The 25,445-nt window shown below is 48.3% G+C and overlaps 1 protein-coding gene across 1 annotated transcript in view; it reads left to right on the forward strand.

Annotated features, from left to right (window-relative positions):
• LOC129847045 (intermembrane lipid transfer protein VPS13B) overlaps positions 1-18,742 on the forward strand; it is a 75,085-nt gene extending 56,343 nt beyond the window's left edge. The window contains exons 4-5 of the mRNA XM_055914821.1: positions 10,554-10,788; positions 18,441-18,742. Of these exons, the coding sequence (XP_055770796.1) occupies positions 10,554-10,788; positions 18,441-18,718 (513 nt within the window). The 3' untranslated portion in view covers positions 18,719-18,742. The remainder of the gene's footprint in view (positions 1-10,553; positions 10,789-18,440) is intronic.
• The last annotated feature ends 6,703 nt before the right edge of the window (positions 18,743-25,445 follow it).

Raw genomic sequence — 25,445 nt, forward strand, 5'->3', positions numbered from 1 at the left:
TCACCCCCAGGACAATCACACTAGGAACTGAAACTGGGTCTGTAGCTGGCTGGTTGGTGGGCCACTGTGGAGGTAACTAGATCATCACACTAGGAACTAAAGCTGGGTCTGTAGCTGGCTGGCTGGTGGGCCACTGTGGAGGAATGGAGGTAACTAGATCAACACACTAGGAACTAAAGTTGGGTCTGTAGCTGGCTGGCTGGTGGGCCACTGTGGAGGAGTAGGGGTAAGAGGGGCTGGGGAACACAGCAGATTACTGGGGAACACAGCAGAGGGCTGGGGAACACAGCAGTGGACTGGGGAACACAACAGAGGACTGGGGAACACAGCAGAGGACTGGGAACACAGCAGAGGACTGGGGAACACAGCAGAGGACTGGGGAACACAGCAGTGGACTGGGGAACACAGCAGAGGGCTGGGGAACACAGCAGAGGACTGGGGAACACAGCAGAGGACTGGGGAACACAGCAGTGGACTGGGGAACACAGCAGAGGACTGGGGAACACAGCAGAGGACTGGGGAACACAGCAGAGGACTGGGGAACACAGCAGAGGACTGGGGAACACAGCAGAGGACTGGGGAACACAGCAGAGGACTGGGGAACACAGCAGAGGACTGGGGAACACAGCAGAGGACTGGGGAACACAGCAGAGGACTGGGGAACACAGCAGAGGGCTGGGGAACACAGCAGTGGGCTGGGGAACACATCAGAGGGCTGGGGTACACAGCAGAGGAGAGAGGGAGTTTCAGTCTCACAGCCCTGTTTGAGGAGGGGGGGGGGGGGGGGGGGGGTGTCTTGGCTGGAAGCCAGGCCGGCTGTAAAATGGCCTTCTATTCTGCACATGACCAATGACTGTACAATCACAGGGGAGAATATGAGCTGTGGGTGTGTGTGTGTGTGTGTGTGTGTGTCTGTTTCCGTGTGTGTGTGTGTGTGTGTCTGTTTCCGTATGTGTGTGTGTGTGTAAACCAGTTTAAGGAATGCGTTGGTGTGTTTTCTGGAGACTTCCTGGTTGAAATAAAGAAATGTTTCAGTTTCCTGTTCTAGTTCAAAACGTTTTAATTTGAGTCTGTTGAGGTGGTGATGATGCTACCTGCTTTACACACACACACACGCACAGACGCACACACACACACAGACAGACACACAGACAGACACACAGACAGACAGACAGACAGACAGACAGACAGTACACTACACTACACTACACTACACTACACTACACTACACTACACTACACTACACTACACTACACTACACTACACTACACGACACGATCCAGCCCAATGTCCTCTCCTGTGTACTAGGTATGGAATAGGGTTCCATTTGGGACTAGACCTTCTAACCATTCCCATATGTCTACAGCTGTTCCCTTCCTATAGTCAGTACCTCAGTCCTCCTGTGTCCTTCCTATAGTCCTGGTGTTAGTCAGTACCTCAGTTCTTCTGTGTCCTTCCTATAGTCCTGGTGTTAGTCAGTACCTCAGTTCTTCTGTGTCCTTCCTATAGTCCTGGTGTTAGTCAGTACCTCAGTCCTTCTGTTTCCTTCCTATAGTTCTGGTGTTAGTCAGTAGTTCTACCTCAGTCCTTCTGTTTCCTTTCTATAGTCCTGGTGTTAGTCAGTAGTCCTACCTCAGTTCTTCTGTTTCCTTCCTATAGTCCTGGTGTTAGTAGTTCTACCTCAGTCCTTCTGTTTCCTTCCTATAGTCCTGGTGTTAGTAGTTCTACCTCAGTCCTTCTGTTTCCTTCCTATAGTCCTGGTGTTAGTAGTTCTACCTCAGTCCTTCTGTTTCCTTCCTATAGTCCTGGTGTTAGTCAGTAGTCCTACCTCAGTTCTTCTGTTTCCTTCCTATAGTCCTGGTGTTAGTCAGTACCTCAGTCCTTCTGTTCCCTTCCTATAGTCCTGGTGTTAGTCAGTAGTCCTACCTCAGTCCTCCTGTTTCCTTCCTATAGTCCTGGTGTTAGTCAGTAGTTCTACCTCAGTCCTCCTGTTTCCTTCCTATAGTCAGTAGTTCTACCTCAGTCCTTCTGTTTCCTTCCTATAGTCCTGGTGTTAGTCAGTAGTTCTACCTCAGTCCTCCTGTTTCCTTCCTATAGTCCTGGTGTTAGTCAGTAGTTCTACCTCAGTCCTCCTGTGTCCTTCCTATAGTCCTGGTGTTAGTCAGTAGTTCTACCTCAGTCCTTCTGTGTCCTTCCTATAGTCCTGGTGGTAGTCAGTAGTTCTACCTCAGTCCTTCTGTTTCCTTCCTATAGTCCTGGTGTTAGTCAGTACCTCAGTCCTTCTGTTCCCTTCCTATAGTCCTGGTGTTAGTCAGTAGTTCTACCTCAGTCCTCCTGTTTCCTTCCTATAGTCCTGGTGTTAGTCAGTAGTTCTACCTCAGTCCTTCTGTTTCCTTCCTATAGTCCTGGTGTCCTTCTGTTCCCTTCCTATAGTCCTGGTGTTAGTCAGTAGTTCTACTTCCTGTTTCCTTACCAGCTCTAGCTGCCTCATTAGTAGATTTAAATAACTGGTTGGTTCTAGCCCTGGATTGCTGATTGGCTGACGGCCGTGGTATATCGGACCGTTTACCACGGGTATGACAAAAACATGTATTATTACTGCGCTAATTACATAGGTAACCTGTTTATAATAGCAACAAGGCACCTCGGGGGGGGGGGGGGGTGGTATAAGGCCAATATACCAAGTTGAACAAGTCATTTAATTAAGAAATTAGGCCCGGAGGGGGGTGTGGTATAAGGCCAATATACTAAGTTGAACAAGTCATTTAATTAAGAAATTAGGCCCGGAGGGGGGTGTGATATAAGGCCAATATACCAAGTTGAACAAGTCATTTAATTAAGAAATAAGGTCCGGGGGGGGGTGTGGTATAAGGCCAGTATTCCATAGCTAAGGACTGTGTCCAGGCACTCCGTGTTGTGTTGTGCCTAAGACCAACCCCATACCATGTTGAAGAGATATTCCACGTGATAATTAGACCACTTTGCCTTTCAGATACTATTTGTGTCACAGCACTTAAAGATGTTCCTCCTGTCTCCACGGTGGAAACTTTTCCACAACTTTAAGCCCAATTGGAAAACATTGTCACTTTCCTATTATGGTTAAAAAACTAAACAATTATGTGTTAATATAAATCACTGAATTGTTTTGTCAGTTGGCGTCATAGAACTCTGTGCTTTCTCCACCTGCCAGGCATCTGATGGTACGGTCCAAGCTCCCTTCACCTGCCTAACCTTACCCCCCCCCAGCCAGGCATCTGATGGTACGGTCCAAGCTCCCTTCACCTGCCTAACCTTACCCCCCCAGCCAGGCATCTAATGGTACGGTCCAAGCTCCCTTCACCTGCCTAACCTTACCCCCCCCCAGCCAGGCATCTAATGGTACGGTCCAAGCTCCCTTCACCTGCCTAACCTTACCCCCCCCAGCCAGGCATCTGATGGTACGGTCCAAGCTCCCTTCACCTGCCTAACCTTACCCCCCCCAGCCAGGCATCTAATGGTACGGTCCAAGCTCCCTTCACCTGCCTAACCTTACCCCCCCCAGCCAGGCATCTAATGGTACGGTCCAAGCTCCCTTCACCTGCCTAACCTTACCCCCCCCCAGCCAGGCATCTGATGGTACGGTCCAAGCTCCCTTCACCTGCCTAACCTTACCCCCCCAGCCAGGCATCTAATGGTACGGTCCAAGCTCCCTTCACCTGCCTAACCTTACCCCCCCAGCCAGGCATCTGATGGTACGGTCCAAGCTCCCTTCACCTGCCTAACCTTACCCCCCCCCCCCCCCCCCCCCAGCCAGGCATCTGATGGTACCGTCCAAGCTCCCTTCACCTGCCTAACCTTACCCCCCCCAGCCAGGCATCTGATGGTACCGTCCAAGCTCCCTTCACCTGCCTAACCTTACCCCCCCCCAGCCAGGCATCTGATGGTACCGTCCAAGCTCCCTTCACCTGCCTAACCTTACCCCCCCAGCCAGGCATCTGATGGTACGGTCCAAGCTCCCTTCACCTGCCTAACCTTACCCCCCCAGCCAGGCATCTGATGGTACCGTCCAAGCTCCCTTCACCTGCCTAACCTTACCCCCCCAGCCAGGCATCTGATGGTACCGTCCAAGCTCCCTTCACCTGCCTAACCTTACCCCCGCGACCCAGACCTGTCACTTCTCAGTAGGGGAGATTGAACATATACCCTCTCCTTCCAAAACTCTGTTTATTGGCCTGTCGCTGAGCTGTTAAACACAATTCTCTCCCAAGACCCACCGAGACCCAACGACCTTGTACCATCTTTTACCCCTGTAGCTAGCTCTCTCCATAGGAACACACAGTGTCCAGATTAACCCTGTAGCTAGCTCTCTCCATAGGAACACACAGTGTCCAGATTAACCCTGTAGCTAGCTCTCTCCATAGTAACACACAGTATCCAGATTAACCCTGTAGCTAGCTCTCTCCATAGCAACACACAGTATCCAGATTAACCCTGTAGCTAGCTCTCTCCATAGGAACACACAGTATCCAGATTAACCCTGTAGCTAGCTCTCTCCATAGGAACACACAGTATCCAGATTAACTCTGTAGCTAGCTCTCTCCATAGGAACACTCAGTATCCAGATTAACCCTGTAGCTAGCTCTCTCCATAGGAACACTCAGTGTCCAGATTAACCCTGTAGCTAGCTCTCTCCATAGGAACACACAGTATCCAGATTAACCCTGTAGCTAGCTCTCTCCATAGGAACACACAGTGTCCAGATTAACCCTGTAGCTAGCTCTCTCCATAGGAACACACACACGCATCCGTGGAGACTGTGACTGAAGCCTCCATGGTGACTGTGACTGAATACTCCATGGTAAATGTGACTGAAGTCTCCATGGTGACTGTGACTGAAGCCTCCGCGGTGACTGTGACTGAAGTCTCCGTGGCGACTGTGACTGAAGCCTCCATGGTGACTGTGACTGAAGCCTCCATGGTGACTGTGACTGAAGCCTCCGTGGTGACTGTGACTGAAGCCTCCGCGGTGACTGTGACTGAAGCATCCGCGGTGACTGTGACTGAAGCCTCCATGGTGACTGTGACTGAAACCTCCATGGTGACTGTGACTGAAGCCTCCATGGTGACTGTGATTGAATCATCCGTGGTGACTGTGACTGAATCATCCGTGGTGACTGTGACTGAAACCTGCGCGGTGACTGTGACTGAAGCCTCCATGGTGACTGTGACTGAAGTCTCCGTGGTGACTGTGACTGAAGCCTCCGTGGTGACTGTGACTGAAACCTCCGCGGTGACTGTGACTGAAGCCTCCATGGTGACTGTGACTGAAGCCTCCGTGGTGACTGTGACTGAATCATCCGTGGTGACTGTGACTGAATCATCCGTGGTGACTGTGACTGAATCATCTGTGGTGACTGTGACTGAAGCCTCCGTGGTGACTGTGACTGAAGCCTACGTGGTGACTGTGACTGAAGCCTCCCGTTGTGACTGTGACTGAAGCCTCCGCGGTGACTGTGACTGAAGCCTCCGCGGTGACTGTGACTGAAGCCTCCGCGGTGACTGTGACTGAAGCCTCCATGGTGACTGTGACTGAAGCCTCCATGGTGACTGTGACTGAAGCCTCCGCGGTGACTGTGACTGAAGCCTCCGTGGTGACTGTGACTGAAGCCTCCGTGGTGACTGTGACTGAAGCCTCCGTGGTGACTGTGACTGAATCGTCCGTGGTGACTGTGACTGAATCATCCGTGGTGACTGTGACTGAATCATCCGTGGTGACTGTGACTGAAGCCTCCGTGGTGACTGTGACTGAAGCCTCCATGGTGACTGTGACTGAATCATCCGTGGTGACTGTGATTGAATCATCCGTGGTGACTGTGACTGAAGCCTCCGTGGTGACTGTGACTGAAGCCTCCATGGTGACTGTGACTGAAGCCTCCGCGGTGACTGTGACTGAAGCCTCCGCGGTGACTGTGACTGAAGCCTCCGCGGTGACTGTGACTGAAGCCTCCGCGGTGACTGTGACTGAAGCCTCCATGGTGACTGTGACTGAAACCTCAGCGGTGACTGTGACTGAAGCCTCCGTGGTGACTGTGACTGAAGCCTTCGTGGTGACTGTGACTGAAGCCTCCGTGGTGACTGTGACTGAATCATCCGTGGTGACTGTGACTGAATCATCCGTGGTGACTGTGACTGAATCATCCGTGGTGACTGTGACTGAAGCCTCCGTGGTGATTGTGACTGAAGCCTACGTGGTGACTGTGACTGAAGCCTCCCTGGTGACTGTGACTGAAGCCTCCATGGTGACTTTGACTGAATCCTCCGCGGTGACTGTGACTGAAGCATCCATGGTGACTGTGACTGAAGCCTTCGTGGTGACTGTGACTGAAGCCTCCATGGTGACTGTGACTGAAGCCCTCCATGGTGACTGTGACTGAAGCCTCCATGGTGACTGTGACTGAAGCCTCCGTGGTGACTGTGACTGAATCATCCGTGGTGACTGTGACTGAATCATCCGTGGTGACTGTGACTGAATCATCCGTGGTGACTGTGACTGAATCATCCGTGGTGACTGTGACTGAATCATCTGTGGTGACTGTGACTGAAGCCTCCGTGGTGACTGTGACTGAAGCCTACGTGGTGACTGTGACTGAAGCCTCCGCGGTGACTGTGACTGAAGCCTACGTGGTGACTGTGACTGAAGCCTCCCTGGTGACTGTGACTGAAGCCTCCATGGTGACTTTGACTGAATCCTCCGCGGTGACTGTGACTGAAGCATCCATGGTGACTGTGACTGAAGCCTTCGTGGTGACTGTGACTGAAGCCTCCATGGTGACTGTGACTGAAGCCCTCCATGGTGACTGTGACTGAAGCCTCCATGGTGACTGTGACTGAAGCCTCCGTGGTGACTGTGACTGAAGCCTCCGTGGCGACTGTGACTGAATCATCTGTGGTGACTGTGACTGAAGCCTCCGTGGTGACTGTGACTGAAGCCTACGTGGTGACTGTGACTGAAGCCTCCGCGGTGACTGTGACTGAAGCCTACGTGGTGACTGTGACTGAAGCCTCCCTGGTGACTGTGACTGAAGCCTCCATGGTGACTTTGACTGAATCCTCCGCGGTGACTGTGACTGAAGCATCCATGGTGACTGTGACTGAAGCCTTCGTGGTGACTGTGACTGAAGCCTCCATGGTGACTGTGACTGAAGCCCTCCATGGTGACTGTGACTGAAGCCTCCATGGTGACTGTGACTGAAGCCTCCGTGGCGACTGTGACTGAAGCCTCCGTGGCGACTGTGACTGAAGCCTCCATGGTGACTGTGACTGAAGCATCCGTGGTGACTGTGACTGAAGCCTCCGTGGTGACTGTGACTGAAGTCTCCGTGGTGACTGTGACTGAAGTCTCCGCGGTGACTGTGACTGAAGTGTCCGCGGCGACTGTGACTGAAGCCTCCATGGTGACTGTACCTGAATTATCCATGGTGACTGTGACTGAAGCCTCCGTGGCGACTGTGACTGAAGCCTCCGTGGCGACTGTGACTGAAGCCTCCGTGGCGACTGTGACTGAAGCCTCCGTGGTGACTGTGACTGAAGCCTCCGTGGTGACTGTGACTGAAGCCTCCGTGGTGACTGTGACTGAAGCCTCCGTGGTGACTGTGACTGAAGCCTCCGTGGTGACTGTGACTGAAGCCTCCGTGGTGACTGTGACTGAAGCCTCCGTGGTGACTGTGACTGAAGCCTCCGTGGTGACTGTGACTGAAGCCTCCGTGGTGACTGTGACTGAAGTCTCCGTGGCGACTGTGACTGAAACCTCCGTGGTGACTGTGGGAACTGAGATTACACCATGTCCGTGTTTTTCCCCTGCCTCAGATTAGTGACCTAAACTACCTCACACCGCACACAGGAAAAGCAAATATTTCCTTATTCATGATTGAACTGCGCTCGCCATAGATGGCCTCATGGGCGGTTACCACCGTGAGTTACCCAGTGTTTGTTATTCTGTATTCTGTTGCTTTTAACTGTGTCCAACGAGAGAAAAACTTGACAAAATGCGGAGAGATTAGTTTTGTGTAGGTCAGATTTAGGAGCGAAGGGACATTTTCTTTTCCATTACACAGTGTAGTTCTTTCTGAGGAGTTTCAACCAGCCTTGTCGTGTAAACACTGAGACAGCACAGAGTTCATGGTCTGTTGAAGACAAAGTAACCCTGGTACAGAAACCCTCCTCACAGCCCCTCACTGCCCCTCACTGCCCCTCACTGCTCCTCACTGCCCCTCACAGCCCCTCACTGCCCCTCACTGCCCCTCACTGCCCCTCACTGCTCCTCACTGCCCCTCACTGCTCCTCACTGCCCCTCACAGCCCCTCACTGCCCCTCACTGCCCCTCACTGCCCCTCACAGCCCCTCACTGCCCCTCACCGCCCCTCACAGCCCCTCACTGCCCCTCACTGATCTGTACTGCTCCTCACAGCCCCTCACTGCCCCTCACTGCCCCTCACAGCCCCTCACTGCCCCTCACAGCCCCTCACTGCCCCTCACTGCCCCTCACTGCCCCTCACTGCCCCTCACAGCCCCTCACTGCCCCTCACTGCCCCTCACTGCCCCTCACTGCTCCTCACTGCCCCTCACTGCCCCTCACTACCCCTCACTGCCCCTCACTGCTCCTCACTGCCCCTCACAGCCCCTCACTGCCCCTCACAGCCCCTCACTGCTCCTCACTGCTCCTCACAGCCCCTCACTGCCCCTCACAGCCCCTCACTGCCCCTCACAGCCCCTCACTGCCCCTCACTGCTCCTCACTGCCCCTCACTGCTCCTCACAGCCCCTCACTGCCCCTCACACCCCCTCACACCCCCTCACAGCCCCTCACAGCCCCTCACTGCCCCTCACTGCCCCTCACACCCCCTCACAGCCCCTCACAGCCCCTCACTGCCCCTCACTGCCCCTCACTGCTCCTCACAGCCCCTCACTGCCCCTCACAGCCCCTCACAGCCCCTCACTGCCCCTCACAGCCCCTCACTGCCCCTCACTCCCCCTCACACCCCCTCACAGCCCCTCACAGCCCCTCACAGCCCCTCACTGCCCCTCACTGCCCCTCACTGCTCCTCACAGCCCCTCACTGCCCCTCACACCCCCTCACAGCCCCTCACAGCCCCTCACAGCCCCTCACACCCCCTCACAGCCCCTCACAGCCCCTCACTGCCCCGCACAGCCCCTCACTGCCCCTCACTGCCCCTCACTGCCCCTCACAGCCCCTCACAGCCCCTCACTGCCCCTCACTGCCCCTCACTGCCCCCCACTGCCCCTCACTGCCCCTCACTGCCCCTCACAGCCCCTCACTGCCCCTCACTGCTCCTCACAGCCCCTCACTGCTCCTCACAGCCCCTCACTGCTCCTCACAGCCCCTCACTGCCCCTCAATGCCCCTCACTGCCCCTCACAGCCCCTCACTGTCCCTCACTGCTCCTCACAGCCCCTCACTGCCCCTCAATGCCCCTCACTGCCCCTCACTGCCCCTCACTGCTCCTCACAGCACCTCACAGCCCCTCACAGCCCCTCACTGCCCCTCACTGCTCCTCACAGCCCCTCACTGCCCCTCACTGCTCCTCACAGCCCCTCACTGCCTCTCACTGCCCCTCACAGCCCCTCACTGCCCCTCACTGCCCCTCACTGCTCCTCACACCCCCTCACAGCCCCTCACAGCCCCTTCACTGCCCCTCACAGCCCCTCACTGCCCCTCACTGCCCCTCACTGCCCCTCACTGCCCCTCACTGCCCCTCACTGCTCCTCACAGCCCCTCACAGCCCCTCACTGCCCCTCACAGCTCCTCACAGCCCCTCACAGCCCCTCACAGCCCCTCACTGCCCCTCACTGCTCCTCACAGCCCCTCACAGCCCCTCACTGATCTGTACTGCTCCTCACAGCCCCTCACAGTCCCTCACTGCCCCTCACTGCCCCTCACTGCCCCTCACAGCCCCTCACTGCCCCTCACAGCCCCTCACTGCCCCTCACTGCCCCTCACAGCCCCTCACTGCCCCTCACAGCCCCTCACTGCCCCTCACTGCCCCTCACAGCCCCTCACTGCCCCTCACAGCCCCTCACTGCCCCTCACTGCCCCTCACAGCCCCTCACTGCCCCTCACTGCTTCTCACTGGCCATCACTACTCCTCACTGCTCCTCACAGCCCCTTACTGCTCCTCACAGCCCCTCACAGCCCCTCACTTCCCCTCACAGCCCCTCACTGCTCCTCACTGCTCCTCACTGCCCCTCACTGCCCGTCACAGCCCCTCACTGCCCCTCACTGCCCATCACTGCCCCTCACTGCTCCTCACTGCCCCTCATTGCCCCTCACAGCCCCTCACTGCCCCTCACTGCTCATCACTGCTCCTCAAGTGGTTGTTGTACTGTATGTATTAATGTGATGCACAGTTCTAATGGTGCACCATCTCTCTTCTCTCTTCTCTCTCTCTCTCCTCTTCTTCTCTCTTCTCTTCTTATCTCTCTCTCCTCTTCTTCTCTCTCTCTCCTCTTCTTCTCTCTTCTTATCTCTCTCTCTCTCCTCTTCTTCTCTCTCCTCCAGTTGGAGCTCCAGTCATGCTGTGTGTTCGTCCCCAACGACAGCCTCCCCTCTCCCAGCACCATTATATGTGGTGACATCCCTGGTACTGTCCGTAGCTGGTACCACAACCAGGCCTCCATGCCTGGGACTCTGGTAGTCTGTCTGCCCCAGATCACTGTGCTTTCTGCTGGACACAAATACATGGAGCCCCTGCAGGACCTCCCCTTCATGGTGTCCAGGCCCATACTGGAGGAAGGTAGGTTGTTATAACACCTGTTATAAAACCTGTTATAGCAGGACCTCCCCTTCATGGTGTCCAGGTCCATACTGGAGGAAGGTAGGTTGTTATTACACATTATTACACCTGTTATAACAGGACCTCTCATGCATGGTGTCCAGGCCCATACTGGAGGAAGGTAGGTTGTTATAACACCTGTTATAAAACCTGTTATAGCAGGACCTCCCCTTCATGGTGTCCAGGCCCATACTGGAGGAAGGTAGGGTTGTTATAACACCTGTTATAGCAGGACCTCTCCTTCATGGTGTCCAGGACCTTACTGGAGGAAGGTAGGTTGTTATTACACGTTATTACACCTGTTATAACACCTGCTATAGCAGGACCTCTCCTTCATGGTGTCCAGGACCATACTGGAGGAAGGTAGGGTTGTTATAACACCTGTTATAGCAGGACCTCTCCTTCATGGTGTCCAGGACCATACTGGAGGAAGGCAGGTTGTTATTACATGTTATTACACCTGCTATTACACCTGTTATAACAGGACCTCCCCTTCATGGTGTCCATGACCATACTAGAGGAAGGTAAGTTGTTATTACACCTGTTATAGCACCTGTTATAGAAGGACATCTCCTTCATGGTGTCCAGGACCATACTGGAGGAAGGTAGGGTTGTTATAACACCTGTTATAGCAGGACCTCTCCTTCATGGTGTCCAGGACCATACTGGAGGAAGGTAGGTTGTTATTACACCTGTTATAGCACCTGTTATAGCAGGACCTCCCCTTCATGGTGTCCAGGACCATACATATATTGTATTCTGAATCTTATATGTTTAAAAACCCAACAATGTTTTAAATGAAAAGGCAGGGCTTGTCAAATGCCACAAGACACAGAACATTCAAATCAGAACCAAACGAGTCCTAGCTGTCCCTCCCTCAACATCTGGATTATATGAGGAACATGGGAATGAGGAAGAACCAAATGAGTCCTAGCTGTTCCCCTCAACATCTGGATTATATGAGGAACATGGGAATGAGGAAGAACCAAATGAGTCCTAGCTGTTCCCCTCTAAACATCTGAATTATATGAGGAACATGGGAATGAGGAAGCACCAAATGAGTCCTAGCTGTTCCCCTCTAAACATCTGGATTATATGAGGAACATGGGAATGAGGAAGAACCAAATGAGTCCTAGCTGTTCCCCCCTAAACATCTGGATTATATTAGGAACATGGGAATGAGGAAGAACCAAATGAGTCCTAGCTGTTCCCCTCTAAACATCTGAATTATATGAGGAACATGGGAATGAGGAAGAACCAAATGAGTCCTAGCTGTTCCCCTCTAAACATCTGGATTATATGAGGAACATGGGAATGAGGAAGAACCAAATGAGTCCTAGCTGTTCCCCCCTAAACATCTGGATTATATGAGGAACATGGGAATGAGGAAGAACCAAATGAGTCCTAGCTGTTCCCCTCAACATCTGGATGATATGAGGAACATTGGAATGAGGAAGAACCAAATGAGTTCTAGCTGTTCCCCTCAACATCTGGATGATATGAGGAACATGGGAATGAGGAAGAACCAAATGAGTCCTAGCTGTCCCCCTCCATCTGGATTATATTAGGAACATGGGAATGAGGAAGAACCAAATGAGTCCTAGCTGTTCCCCCCTCAACATCTGGATTATATGAGGAACATGGGAATGAGGAAGAACCAAATGAGTCCTAGCTGTTCCCCCCTCAACATCTGGATTATATTAGGAACATGGGAATGAGGAAGAACCAAATGAGTCCTAGCTGTCCCCCCCTCAACATTTGGATTATATTAGGAACATGGGAATGAGGAAGAACCAAATGAGTCCTAGCTGTTCCCCCCTAAACATCTGGATTATATGAGGAACATGGGAATGAGGATGAGGACATGTTGAACACTGTGGGATGCTTGTGGTTGCATTCCTCATTTACCTTTGTGAAATGACAGATCACCGGTCTAAGTGGCGAGAGTGTGTGTGTGTGTGTGTGTGTGTGTGTGTGTGTGTGTGTGTGTGTGTTAGATCGATATAGTACCGCTGACTCTACATGTGGTGAAAGGTTGCGGTTGACATACCCATGTCTATTCCTTCTAGAACATTCCGCCGTGCTCCGACAGGAAAACGGGACCCTGTTTTTAAACCCCCTCGCTGGCTAAATGACGACATCAGAGTTGGGGCACACACAGATTAACACACACAAAACAAACCCTCAGAACAAACACTTCCATCAGCGGTCTGTCAGTCTAATAGTTAAAAGGAACGAGCCGCGAGTCTAGTAATTCATTCCCTGGCTTTGAAGAGCTCTTCAATCTCTCATGTTTAATGGATCAGAACTAGCTGGGCTTGCCTGGTGGAGATGTAGCGTGGCCGTAGCCTGGGAAACGGACTCTCCTTGTGTGTCTCTTTCTCAGGGAAACGGGCCCTCTGTGTGTGTGTGTGTGTGTGTGTGTGTGTGTGTGTGTGTGTGTGTGTGTGTGTTGGACTCTCCATGCCTCCTCCTCCCCTGCCAGCCAACAGTAATGTGTTAGACTCTGAGGACCATGAAACCAGGGTGGTCACCTTTAAATCAGGAGATCGCTGTCTCTGCCAACTAGGACCCGGACAGTTTAATGCCATCTTCTCTGTTAGTTCCTACCAGGATGTATTATGGGACAGTTTAATGTCATCTTCTCTGTTAGTTCCTACCAGGATGTATTATGGGACAGTTTAACGTCATCTTCTCTGTTAGTTCCTACCAGGATGTATTATGGGACAGTTTAATGCCATCTTCTCTGTTAGTTCCTACCAGGATGCATTATGGGACAGTTTAATGTCATCTTCTCTGTTAGTTCCTACCAGGATGTATTATGGGACAGTTTAATGTCATCTTCTCTGTTAGTTCCTACCAGGACGTATTATGGGACAGTTTAATGTCATCTTCTCTGTTAGTTCCTACCAGGATGCATTATGGGACAGTTTAATGTCATCTTCTCTGTTAGTTCCTACCAGGATGTATTATGGGACAGTTTAATGCCATCTTCTCTGTTAGTTCCTACCAGGATGTATTATGGGACAGTTTAATGCCATCTTCTCTGTTAGTTCCTACCAGGATGCATTATGGGACAGTTTAATGCCATCTTCTCTGTTAGTTCCTACCAGGATGCATTATGGGACAGTTTAATGCCATCTTCTCTGTTAGTTCCTACCAGGATGTATTATGGGACAGTTTAATGTCATCTTCTCTGTTAGTTCCTACCAGGATGTATTATGGGACAGTTTAATGTCATCTTCTCTGTTAGTTCCTACCAGGATGTATTATGGGACAGTTTAATGTCATCTTCTCTGTTAGTTCCTACCAGGATGTATTATGGGACAGTTTAATGCCATCTTCTCTGTTAGTTCCTACCAGGATGCATTATGGGACAGTTTAATGTCATCTTCTCTGTTAGTTCCTACCAGGATGTATTATGGGACAGTTTAATGTCATCTTCTCTGTTAGTTCCTACCAGGACGTATTATGGGACAGTTTAATGTCATCTTCTCTGTTAGTTCCTACCAGGATGCATTATGGGACAGTTTAATGTCATCTTCTCTGTTAGTTCCTACCAGGATGTATTATGGGACAGTTTAATGCCATCTTCTCTGTTAGTTCCTACCAGGATGTATTATGGGACAGTTTAATGCCATCTTCTCTGTTAGTTCCTACCAGGATGCATTATGGGACAGTTTAATGCCATCTTCTCTGTTAGTTCCTACCAGGATGCATTATGGGACAGTTTAATGCCATCTTCTCTGTTAGTTCCTACCAGGATGTATTATGGGACAGTTTAATGTCATCTTCTCTGTTAGTTCCTACCAGGATGTATTATGGGACAGTTTAATGTCATCTTCTCTGTTAGTTCCTACCAGGATGTATTATGGGACAGTTTAATGTCATCTTCTCTGTTAGTTCCTACCAGGATGTATTATGGGACAGTTTAATGCCATCTTCTCTGTTAGTTCCTACCAGGATGCATTATGGGACAGTTTAATGCCATCTTCTCTTCTCTGTTAGTTCCTACCAGGATGTATTATGGGACAGTTTAATGCCATCTTCTCTGTTAGTTCCTACCAGGATGTATTATGGGACAGTTTAATGTCATCTTCTCTTCTCTGTTAGTTCCTACCAGGATGTATTATGGGACAGTTTAATGTCATCTTCTCTGTTAGTTCCTACCAGGATGTATTATGGGACAGTTTAATGCCATCTTCTCTGTTAGTTCCTACCAGGATGCATTATGGGACAGTTTAATGCCATCTTCTCTTCTCTGTTAGTTCCTACCAGGATGTATTATGGGACAGTTTAATGCCATCTTCTCTGTTAGTTCCTACCAGGATGTATTATGGGACAGTTTAATGTCATCTTCTCTGTTAGTTCCTACCAGGATGTATTATGGGACAGTTTAATGCCATCTTCTCTTCTCTGTTAGTTCCTACCAGGATGTATTATGGGACAGTTTAATGCCATCTTCTCTTCTCTGTTAGTTCCTACCAGGATGTAGTATGGGACAGTTTAATGTCATCTTCTCTTCTCTGTTAGTTCCTACCAGGATGTATTATGGGACAGTTTAATGCCATCTTCTCTGTTAGTTCCTACCAGGATGTATTATGGGACAGTTTAATGCCATCTTCTCTGTTAGTTCCTACCAGGATGTATTATGGGACAGTTTAATGCCATCTTCTCTGTTAGTTCCTACCAGGATGTATTATGGGACAGTTTAATGCCATCTTCTCTGTTAGTTCCTACCAGGATGTATTATGGGACAGTTTAATGCCATCTTCTCTTCTCTGTTAGTTCCTACCAGGATGTATTATGGGACAGTTTAATGTCATCTTCTCTGTTAGTTCCTACCAGGATGTATTATGGGACAGTTTAATGCCATCTTCTCTGTTAGTTCCTACCAGGATGTATTATGGGACAGTTTAATGCCATCTTCTCTGTTAGTTCCTACCAGGATGCATTATGGGACAGTTTAATGCCATCTTCTCTTCTCTGTTAGTTCCTACCAGGATGCATTATGGGACAGTTTAATGCCATCTTCTCTTTTCTGTTAGTTCCTACCAGGATGTAATATGGGACAGTTTAATGCCATCTTCTCTGTTAGTTCCTACCAGGATGCATTATGGGACAGTTTAATGCCATCTTCTCTGTTAGTTCCTACCAGGATGTATTATGGGACAGTTTAATGCCATCTTCTCTTCTCTGTTAGTTCCTACCAGGATGCATTATGGGACAGTTTAATGCCATCTTCTCTGTTAGTTCCTACCAGGATGTATTATGGGACAGTTTAATGCCATCTTCTCTGTTAGTTCCTACCAGGATGCATTATGGGACAGTTTAATGCCATCTTCTCTGTTAGTTCCTACCAGGACGTATTATGGGACAGTTTAATGCCATCTTCTCTGTTAGTTCCTACCAGGATGTATTATGGGACAGTTTAATGCCATCTTCTCTGTTAGTTCCTACCAGGATGTATTATGGGACAGTTTAATGCCATCTTCTCTTCTCTGTTAGTTCCTACCAGGATGTATTATGGGACAGTTTAATGCCATCTTCTCTGTTAGTTCCTACCAGGATGCATTATGGGACAGTTTAATGCCATCTTCTCTGTTAGTTCCTACCAGGATGTATTATGGGACAGTTTAATGCCATCTTCTCTGTTAGTTCCTACCAGGATGCATTATGGGACAGTTTAATGCCATCTTCTCTGTTAGTTCCTACCAGGACGTATTATGGGACAGTTTAATGCCATCTTCTCTGTTAGTTCCTACCAGGATGTATTATGGGACAGTTTAATGCCATCTTCTCTGTTAGTTCCTACCAGGATGTATTATGGGACAGTTTAATGTCATCTTCTCTTCTCTGTTAGTTCCTACCAGGATGCATTATGGGACAGTTTAATGCCATCTTCTCTGTTAGTTCCTACCAGGATGCATTATGGGACAGTTTAATGCCATCTTCTCTGTTAGTTCCTACCAGGATGTATTATGGGACAGTTTAATGCCATCTTCTCTGTTAGTTCCTACCAGGATGCATTATGGGACAGTTTAATGCCATCTTCTCTGTTAGTTCCTACCAGGATGCATTATGGGACAGTTTAATGTCATCTTCTCTGTTAGTTCCTACCAGGATGCATTATGGGGCAGTTTAATGTCATCTTCTCTTCTCTGTTAGTTCCTACCAGGATGTATTATGGGACAGTTTAATGCCATCTTCTCTGTTAGTTCCTACCAGGATGTATTATGGGACAGTTTAATGCCATCTTCTCTGTTAGTTCCTACCAGGATGCATTATGGGACAGTTTAATGCCATCTTCTCTGTTAGTTCCTACCAGGATGTATTATGGGACAGTTTAATGTCATCTTCTCTGTTAGTTCCTACCAGGACGTATTATGGGACAGTTTAATGTCATCTTCTCTGTTAGTTCCTACCAGGATGTATTATGGGACAGTTTAATGTCATCTTCTCTTCTCTGTTAGTTCCTACCAGGATGCATTATGGGACAGTTTAATGCCATCTTCTCTGTTAGTTCCTACCAGGATGCATTATGGGACAGTTTAATGCCATCTTCTCTGTTAGTTCCTACCAGGATGTATTATGGGACAGTTTAATGCCATCTTCTCTGTTAGTTCCTACCAGGATGCATTATGGGACAGTTTAATGTCATCTTCTCTGTTAGTTCCTACCAGGATGTATTATGGGACAGTTTAATGTCATCTTCTCTGTTAGTTCCTACCAGGATGTATTATGGGACAGTTTAATGCCATCTTCTCTTCTCTGTTAGTTCCTACCAGGATGTATTATGGGACAGTTTAATGTCATCTTCTCTGTTAGTTCCTACCAGGACGTATTATGGGACAGTTTAATGCCATCTTCTCTTCACTGTTAGTTCCTGTCAGCATTGGCTTCCTGCTGTCCTTCCTGAAGCATCATTCTAAGTGTCAGCATCTGCTTCCTGTTGTCCTTCCAGAAGCCTCATCCTAAGTGTCATCATCGGCTTCCTGTTGTCCTTCCTGAAGCCTCATCCTAAGTGTCAGCATCGGCTTCCTGTTGTCCTTCCTGAAGCCTCATCCTAAGTGTCAGCATCGGCTTCCTGTTGTCCTTCCTGAAGCCTCATCCTAAGTGTCAGCATCGGCTTCCTGTTGTCCTTCCTGAAGCCTAAGTGTCAGCATCGGCTTCCTGTTGTCCTTCCTGAAGCCTAAGTGTCAGCATCGGCTTCCTGTTGTCCTTCCTGAAGCCTAAGTGTCAGCATCGGCTTCCTGTTGTCCTTCCTGAAGCCTAAGTGTCAGCATCGGCTTCCTGTTGTCCTTCCTGAAGCCTAAGTGTCAGCATCGGCTTCCTGTTGTCCATCCTGAAGCCTAAGTGTCAGCATCGGCTTCCTGTTGTCCTTCCTGAAGCCTAAGTGTCAGCATCGGCTTCCTGTTGTCCATCCTGAAGCCTAAGTGTCAGCATCGGCTTCCTGTTGTCCTTCCTGAAGCCTAAGTGTCAGCATCGGCTTCCTGTTGTCTTTCCTGAAGCCTAGGTGTCAGCATCGGCTACCTGTTGTCCTTCCTGTTTCTCCTACATACCTACGCTCTATGTATTAACCCGGTCTCTCTCCCTTCCCCTGTCCTGCCCAGGTGATGCCTTCCCGTGGACCATAACCCTGAGCCAGTTCAGTGTGTACACCCTGTTGGGTCAGCAGCGGTCTCTGAGTCTCCTGGAGCCCGTGGGCTGTACCTCCACCCTGGCCGTCACCTCCCACAAGCTGCAGGCCGCAGGCCCCGACGGACGACACGCCTTCATCGTCTGTCTGCACGTTGACCTGGAACCTCTGAACGTCAAGGTCTCCAACCCCCAGGTTAGTAAATACATACACACTCTAACCCCCAGGTTAGTAAATACACACACACTCTAACCCCCAGGTTAGTAAATACACACACTCTCTAACCCCCAGGTTAGTAAATACACACACTCTAACCCCCAGGTTAGTAAATACATACACTCTCTAACCCCCAGGTTAGTAAATACACACACACTCTAACCCCCAGGTTAGTAAATACACACACTCTCTAACCCCCAGGTTAGTAAATACATACACTCTCTAACCCCCAGGTTAGTAAATACATACACACTCTAACCCCCAGGTTAGTAAATACACACACTCTCTAACCCCCAGGTTAGTAAATACACACACTCTCTAACCCCCAGGTTAGTAAATACACACACACACTCTAACCCCCAGGTTAGTAAATACACACACTCTCTAACCCCCAGGTTAGTAAATACATACACACACTCTAACCCCCAGGTTAGTAAATACACACACTCTCTAACCCCCAGGTTAGTAAATACACACACTCTAACCCCCAGGTTAGTAAATACATACACTCTCTAACCCCCAGGTTAGTAAATACACACACTCTAACCCCCAGGTTAGTAAATACATACACACTCTAACCCCCAGGTTAGTAAATACACACACTCTAACCCCCAGGTTAGTAAATACACACACACTCTAACCCCCAGGTTAGTAAATACACACACACTCTAACCCCCAGGTTAGTAAATACACACACACTCTAACCCCCAGGTTAGTAAATACACACACTCTAACCCCCAGGTTAGTAAATACACACACACTCTAACCCCCAGGTTAGTAAATACACACACACTCTAACCCCCAGGTTAGTAAATACACACACACTCTAACCCCCAGGTTAGTAAATACACACACACACTCTAACCCCCAGGTTAGTAAATACACACACTCTAACCCCCAGGTTAGTAAATACACACACTCTCTAACCCCCAGGTTAGTAAATACACACACACTCTAACCCCCAGGTTAGTAAATACACACACACTCTAACCCCCAGGTTAGTAAATACACACACTCTAACCCCCAGGTTAGTAAATACATACACACTCTAACCCCCAGGTTAGTAAATACACACACACACTCTAACCCCCAGGTTAGTAAATACACACACTCTCTAACCCCCAGGTTAGTAAATACACACACACTCTAACCCCCAGGTTAGTAAATACACACACACTCTAACCCCCAGGTTAGTAAATACACACACTCTAACCCCCAGGTTAGTAAATACATACACACTCTAACCCCCAGGTTAGTAAATACACACACACTCTAACCCCCAGGTTAGTAAATACACACACACTCTAACCCCCAGGTTAGTAAATACAAACACACTCTCTAACCCCCAGGTTAGTAAATACACACACACTCTAACCCCCAGGTTAGTAAATACACACACACTCTAACCCCCAGGTTAGTAAATACACACACTCTAACCCCCAGGTTAGTAAATACACACACTCTAACCCCCAGGTTAGTAAATACACACACACTCTAACCCCCAGGTTAGTAAATACACACACTCTAACCCCCAGGTTAGTAAATACATACACTCTCTAACCCCCAGGTTAGTAAATACAAACACTCTCTAACCCCCAGGTTAGTAAATACACACACACTCTAACCCCCAGGTTAGTAAATACACACACTCTAACCCCCAGGTTAGTAAATACATACACACTCTAACCCCCAGGTTAGTAAATACACACACACTCTAACCCCCAGGTTAGTAAATACACACACTCTAACCCCCAGGTTAGTAAATACACACACACTCTAACCCCCAGGTTAGTAAATACACACACACTCTAACCCCCAGGTTAGTAAATACACACACACTCTAACCCCCAGGTTAGTAAATACACACACACTCTAACCACCAGGTTAGTAAATACACACACACTCTAACCCCCAGGTTAGTAAATACAAACACACTCTAACCCCCAGGTTAGTAAATACATACACACTCTAACCCCCAGGTTAGTAAATACACACACACTCTAACCCCCAGGTTAGTAAATACACACACACTCTAACCCCCAGGTTAGTAAATACACACACACACTCTAACCCCCAGGTTAGTAAATACACACACTCTCTAACCCCCAGGTTAGTAAATACACACACACTCTAACCCCCAGGTTAGTAAATACACACACTCTCTAACCCCCAGGTTAGTAAATACACACACACTCTAACCCCCAGGTTAGTAAATACACACACACTCTAACCCCCAGGTTAGTAAATACACACACACACTCTAACCCCCAGGTTAGTAAATACACACACTCTAACCCCCAGGTTAGTAAATACACACACACTCTAACCCCCAGGTTAGTAAATACACACACACTCTAACCCCCAGGTTAGTAAATACACACACTCTCTAACCCCCAGGTTAGTAAATACACACACACTCTAACCCCCAGGTTAGTAAATACACACACTCTAACCCCCAGGTTAGTAAATACACACACACTCTAACCCCCAGGTTAGTAAATACACACACACTCTAACCCCCAGGTTAGTAAATACACACACTCTAACCCCCAGGTTAGTAAATACACACACACTCTAACCCCCAGGTTAGTAAATACACACACTCTCTAACCCCCAGGTTAGTAAATACATACACACACTCTAACCCCCAGGTTAGTAAATACACACACTCTAACCCCCAGGTTAGTAAATACACACACACTCTAACCCCCAGGTTAGTAAATACATACACACTCTAACCCCCAGGTTAGTAAATACACACACTCTAACCCCCAGGTTAGTAAATACACACACACTAACCCCCAGGTTAGTAAATACACACACTCTCTAACCCCCAGGTTAGTAAATACACACACTCTAACCCCCAGGTTAGTAAATACACACACTCTCTAACCCCCAGGTTAGTAAATACACACACACTCTAACCCCCAGGTTAGTAAATACACACACACTCTAACCCCCAGGTTAATAAATACATACACACTCTAACCCCCAGGTTAGTAAATACATACACACTCTAACCCCCAGGTTAGTAAATACACACACTCTAACCCCCAGGTTAGTAAATACACACACTCTCTAACCCCCAGGTTAGTAAATACATACACACACTCTCTAACCCCCAGGTTAGTAAATACACACACACTCTCTAACCCTCAGGTTAGTAAATACACACACTCTCTAACCCCCAGGTTAGTAAATACAAACACTCTCTAACCCCCAGGTTAGTAAATACACACACACTCTAACCCCCAGGTTAGTAAATACACACACACTCTAACCCCCAGGTTAGTAAATACACACACTCTCTAACCCCCAGGTTAGTAAATACACACACTCTCTAACCCCCAGGTTAGTAAATACACACACACTCTAACCCCCAGGTTAGTAAATACATACACACACTCTAACCCCCAGGTTAGTAAATACATACACACTCTAACCCCCAGGTTAGTAAATACACACACACTCTAACCCCCAGGTTAGTAAATACATACACACTCTAACCCCCAGGTTAGTAAATACACACACACACTCTAACCCCCAGGTTAGTAAATACACACACACTCTAACCCCCAGGTTAGTAAATACACACACACTCTAACCCCCAGGTTAGTAAATACAAACACTCTCTAACCCCCAGGTTAGTAAATACACACACTCTAACCCCCAGGTTAGTAAATACACACACTCTAACCCCCAGGTTAGTAAATACACACACTCTCTAACCCCCAGGTTAGTAAATACACACACACTCTAACCCCCAGGTTAGTAAATACAAACACACTCTAACCCCCAGGTTAGTAAATACACACACTCTCTAACCCCCAGGTTAGTAAATACAAACACACTCTAACCCCCAGGTTAGTAAATACACACACTCTCTAACCCCCAGGTTAGTAAATACACACACACTCTAACCCCCAGGTTAGTAAATACACACACTCTCTAACCCCCAGGTTAGTAAATACAAACACACTCTAACCCCCAGGTTAGTAAATACAAACACACTCTAACCCCCAGGTTAGTAAATACACACACACTCTAACCCCCAGGTTAGTAAATACAAACACTCTCTAACCCCCAGGTTAGTAAATACACACACACTCTAACCCCCAGGTTAGTAAATACACACACACTCTCTAACCCCCAGGTTAGTAAATACAAACACACTCTAACCCCCAGGTTAGTAAATACATACACACTCTAACCCCCAGGTTAGTAAATACACACACTCTCTAACCCCCAGGTTAGTAAATACACACACACTCTAACCCCCAGGTTAGTAAATACACACACACACTAACCCCCAGGTTAGTAAATACACACACACTCTAACCCCCAGGTTAGTAAATACACACACACTCTAACCCCCAGGTTAGTAAATACACACACTCTCTAACCCCCAGGTTAGTAAATACACACACACTCTCTAACCCCCAGGTTAGTAAATACACACACACTCTAACCCCCAGGTTAGTAAATACACACACTCTCTAACCCCCAGGTTAGTAAATACACACACTCTCTAACCCCCAGGTTAGTAAATACACACACTCTAACCCCCAGGTTAGTAAATACACACACACTCTAACCCCCAGGTTAGTAAATACACACACACTCTCTAACCCCCAGGTTAGTAAATACACACACACTCTAACCCCCAGGTTAGTAAATACACACACACTCTAACCCCCAGGTTAGTAAATACACACACACTCTAACCCCCAGGTTAGTAAATACACACACTCTCTAACCCCCAGGTTAGTAAATACATACACACACTCTCTAACCCCCAAGTTAGTAAATACAAACACACTCTAACCCCCAGGTTAGTAAATACAAACACACACTCTAACCCCCAGGTTAGTAAATACAAACACTCTAACCCCCAGGTTAGTAAATACACACACTCTAACCCCCAGGTTAGTAAATACACACACACTCTAACCCCCAGGTTAGTAAATACACACACACTCTCTAACCCCCAGGTTAGTAAATACAAACACACTCTAACCCCCAGGTTAGTAAATACATACACACTCTAACCCCCAGGTTAGTAAATACAAACACACTCTAACCCCCAGGTTAGTAAATACAAACACACACACTCTAACCCCCAGGTTAGTAAATACACACACTCTCTAACCCCCAGGTTAGTAAATACACAAACACTCTCTAACCCCCAGGTTAGTAAATACACACACTCTAACCCCCAGGTTAGTAAATACACACACTCTAACCCCCAGGTTAGTAAATACAAACACTCTCTAACCCCCAGGTTAGTAAATACACAAACACTCTAACCCCCAGGTTAGTAAATACACACACACTCTAACCCCCAGGTTAGTAAATACACACACACTCTCTAACCCCCAGGTTAGTAAATACACACACTCTAACCCCCAGGTTAGTAAATACACACACTCTCTAACCCCCAGGTTAGTAAATACACACACTCTCTAACCCCCAGGTTAGTAAATACAAACACTCTCTAACCCCCAGGTTAGTAAATACACACACACTCTAACCCCCAGGTTAGTAAATACACACACTCTAACCCCCAGGTTAGTAAATACACACACACTCTCTAACCCCCAGGTTAGTAAATACAAACACTCTCTAACCCCCAGGTTAGTAAATACACACACACACTCTAACCCCCAGGTTAGTAAATACACACACTCTAACCCCCAGGTTAGTAAATACACACACTCTCTAACCCCCAGGTTAGTAAATACAAACACACTCTAACCCCCAGGTTAGTAAATACACACACACTCTCTAACCCCCAGGTTAGTAAATACACACACTCTAACCCCCAGGTTAGTAAATACACACACACTCTAACCCCCAGGTTAGTAAATACACACACACTCTAACCCCCAGGTTAGTAAATACACACACTCTCTAACCCCCAGGTTAGTAAATACACACACTCTCTAACCCCCAGGTTAGTAAATACACACACACTCTCTAACCCCCAGGTTAGTAAATACACACACACTCTAACCCCCAGGTTAGTAAATACACACACTCTCTAACCCCCAGGTTAGTAAATACACACACACTCTAACCCCCAGGTTAGTAAATACACACACACTCTAACCCCCAGGTTAGTAAATACAAACACACTCTAACCCCCAGGTTAGTAAATACACACACTCTAACCCCCAGGTTAGTAAATACAAACACACTCTAACCCCCAGGTTAGTAAATACACACACTCTAACCCCCAGGTTAGTAAATACACACACACTCTAACCCCCAGGTTAGTAAATACACACACTCTAACCCCCAGGTTAGTAAATACACACACACTCTCTAACCCCCAGGTTAGTAAATACAAACACACTCTAACCCCCAGGTTAGTAAATACACACACTCTAACCCCCAGGTTAGTAAATACACACACACTCTCTAACCCCCAGGTTAGTAAATACACACACACTCTCTAACCCCCAGGTTAGTAAATACACACACACACTCTAACCCCCAGGTTAGTAAATACACACACACTCTAACCCCCAGGTTAGTAAATACACACACTCTCTAACCCCCAGGTTAGTAAATACACACACACTCTAACCCCCAGGTTAGTAAATACACACACTCTCTAACCCCCAGGTTAGTAAATACACACACACTCTAACCCCCAGGTTAGTAAATACACACACTCTAACCCCCAGGTTAGTAAATACACACACACTCTAACCCCCAGGTTAGTAAATACACACACACTCTAACCCCCAGGTTAGTAAAT

The sequence above is a fragment of the Salvelinus fontinalis genome, unplaced genomic scaffold (genome assembly GCF_029448725.1).
Source record: "Salvelinus fontinalis isolate EN_2023a unplaced genomic scaffold, ASM2944872v1 scaffold_0684, whole genome shotgun sequence".
Classification (NCBI taxonomy): Eukaryota; Metazoa; Chordata; class Actinopteri; order Salmoniformes; family Salmonidae; genus Salvelinus; species Salvelinus fontinalis.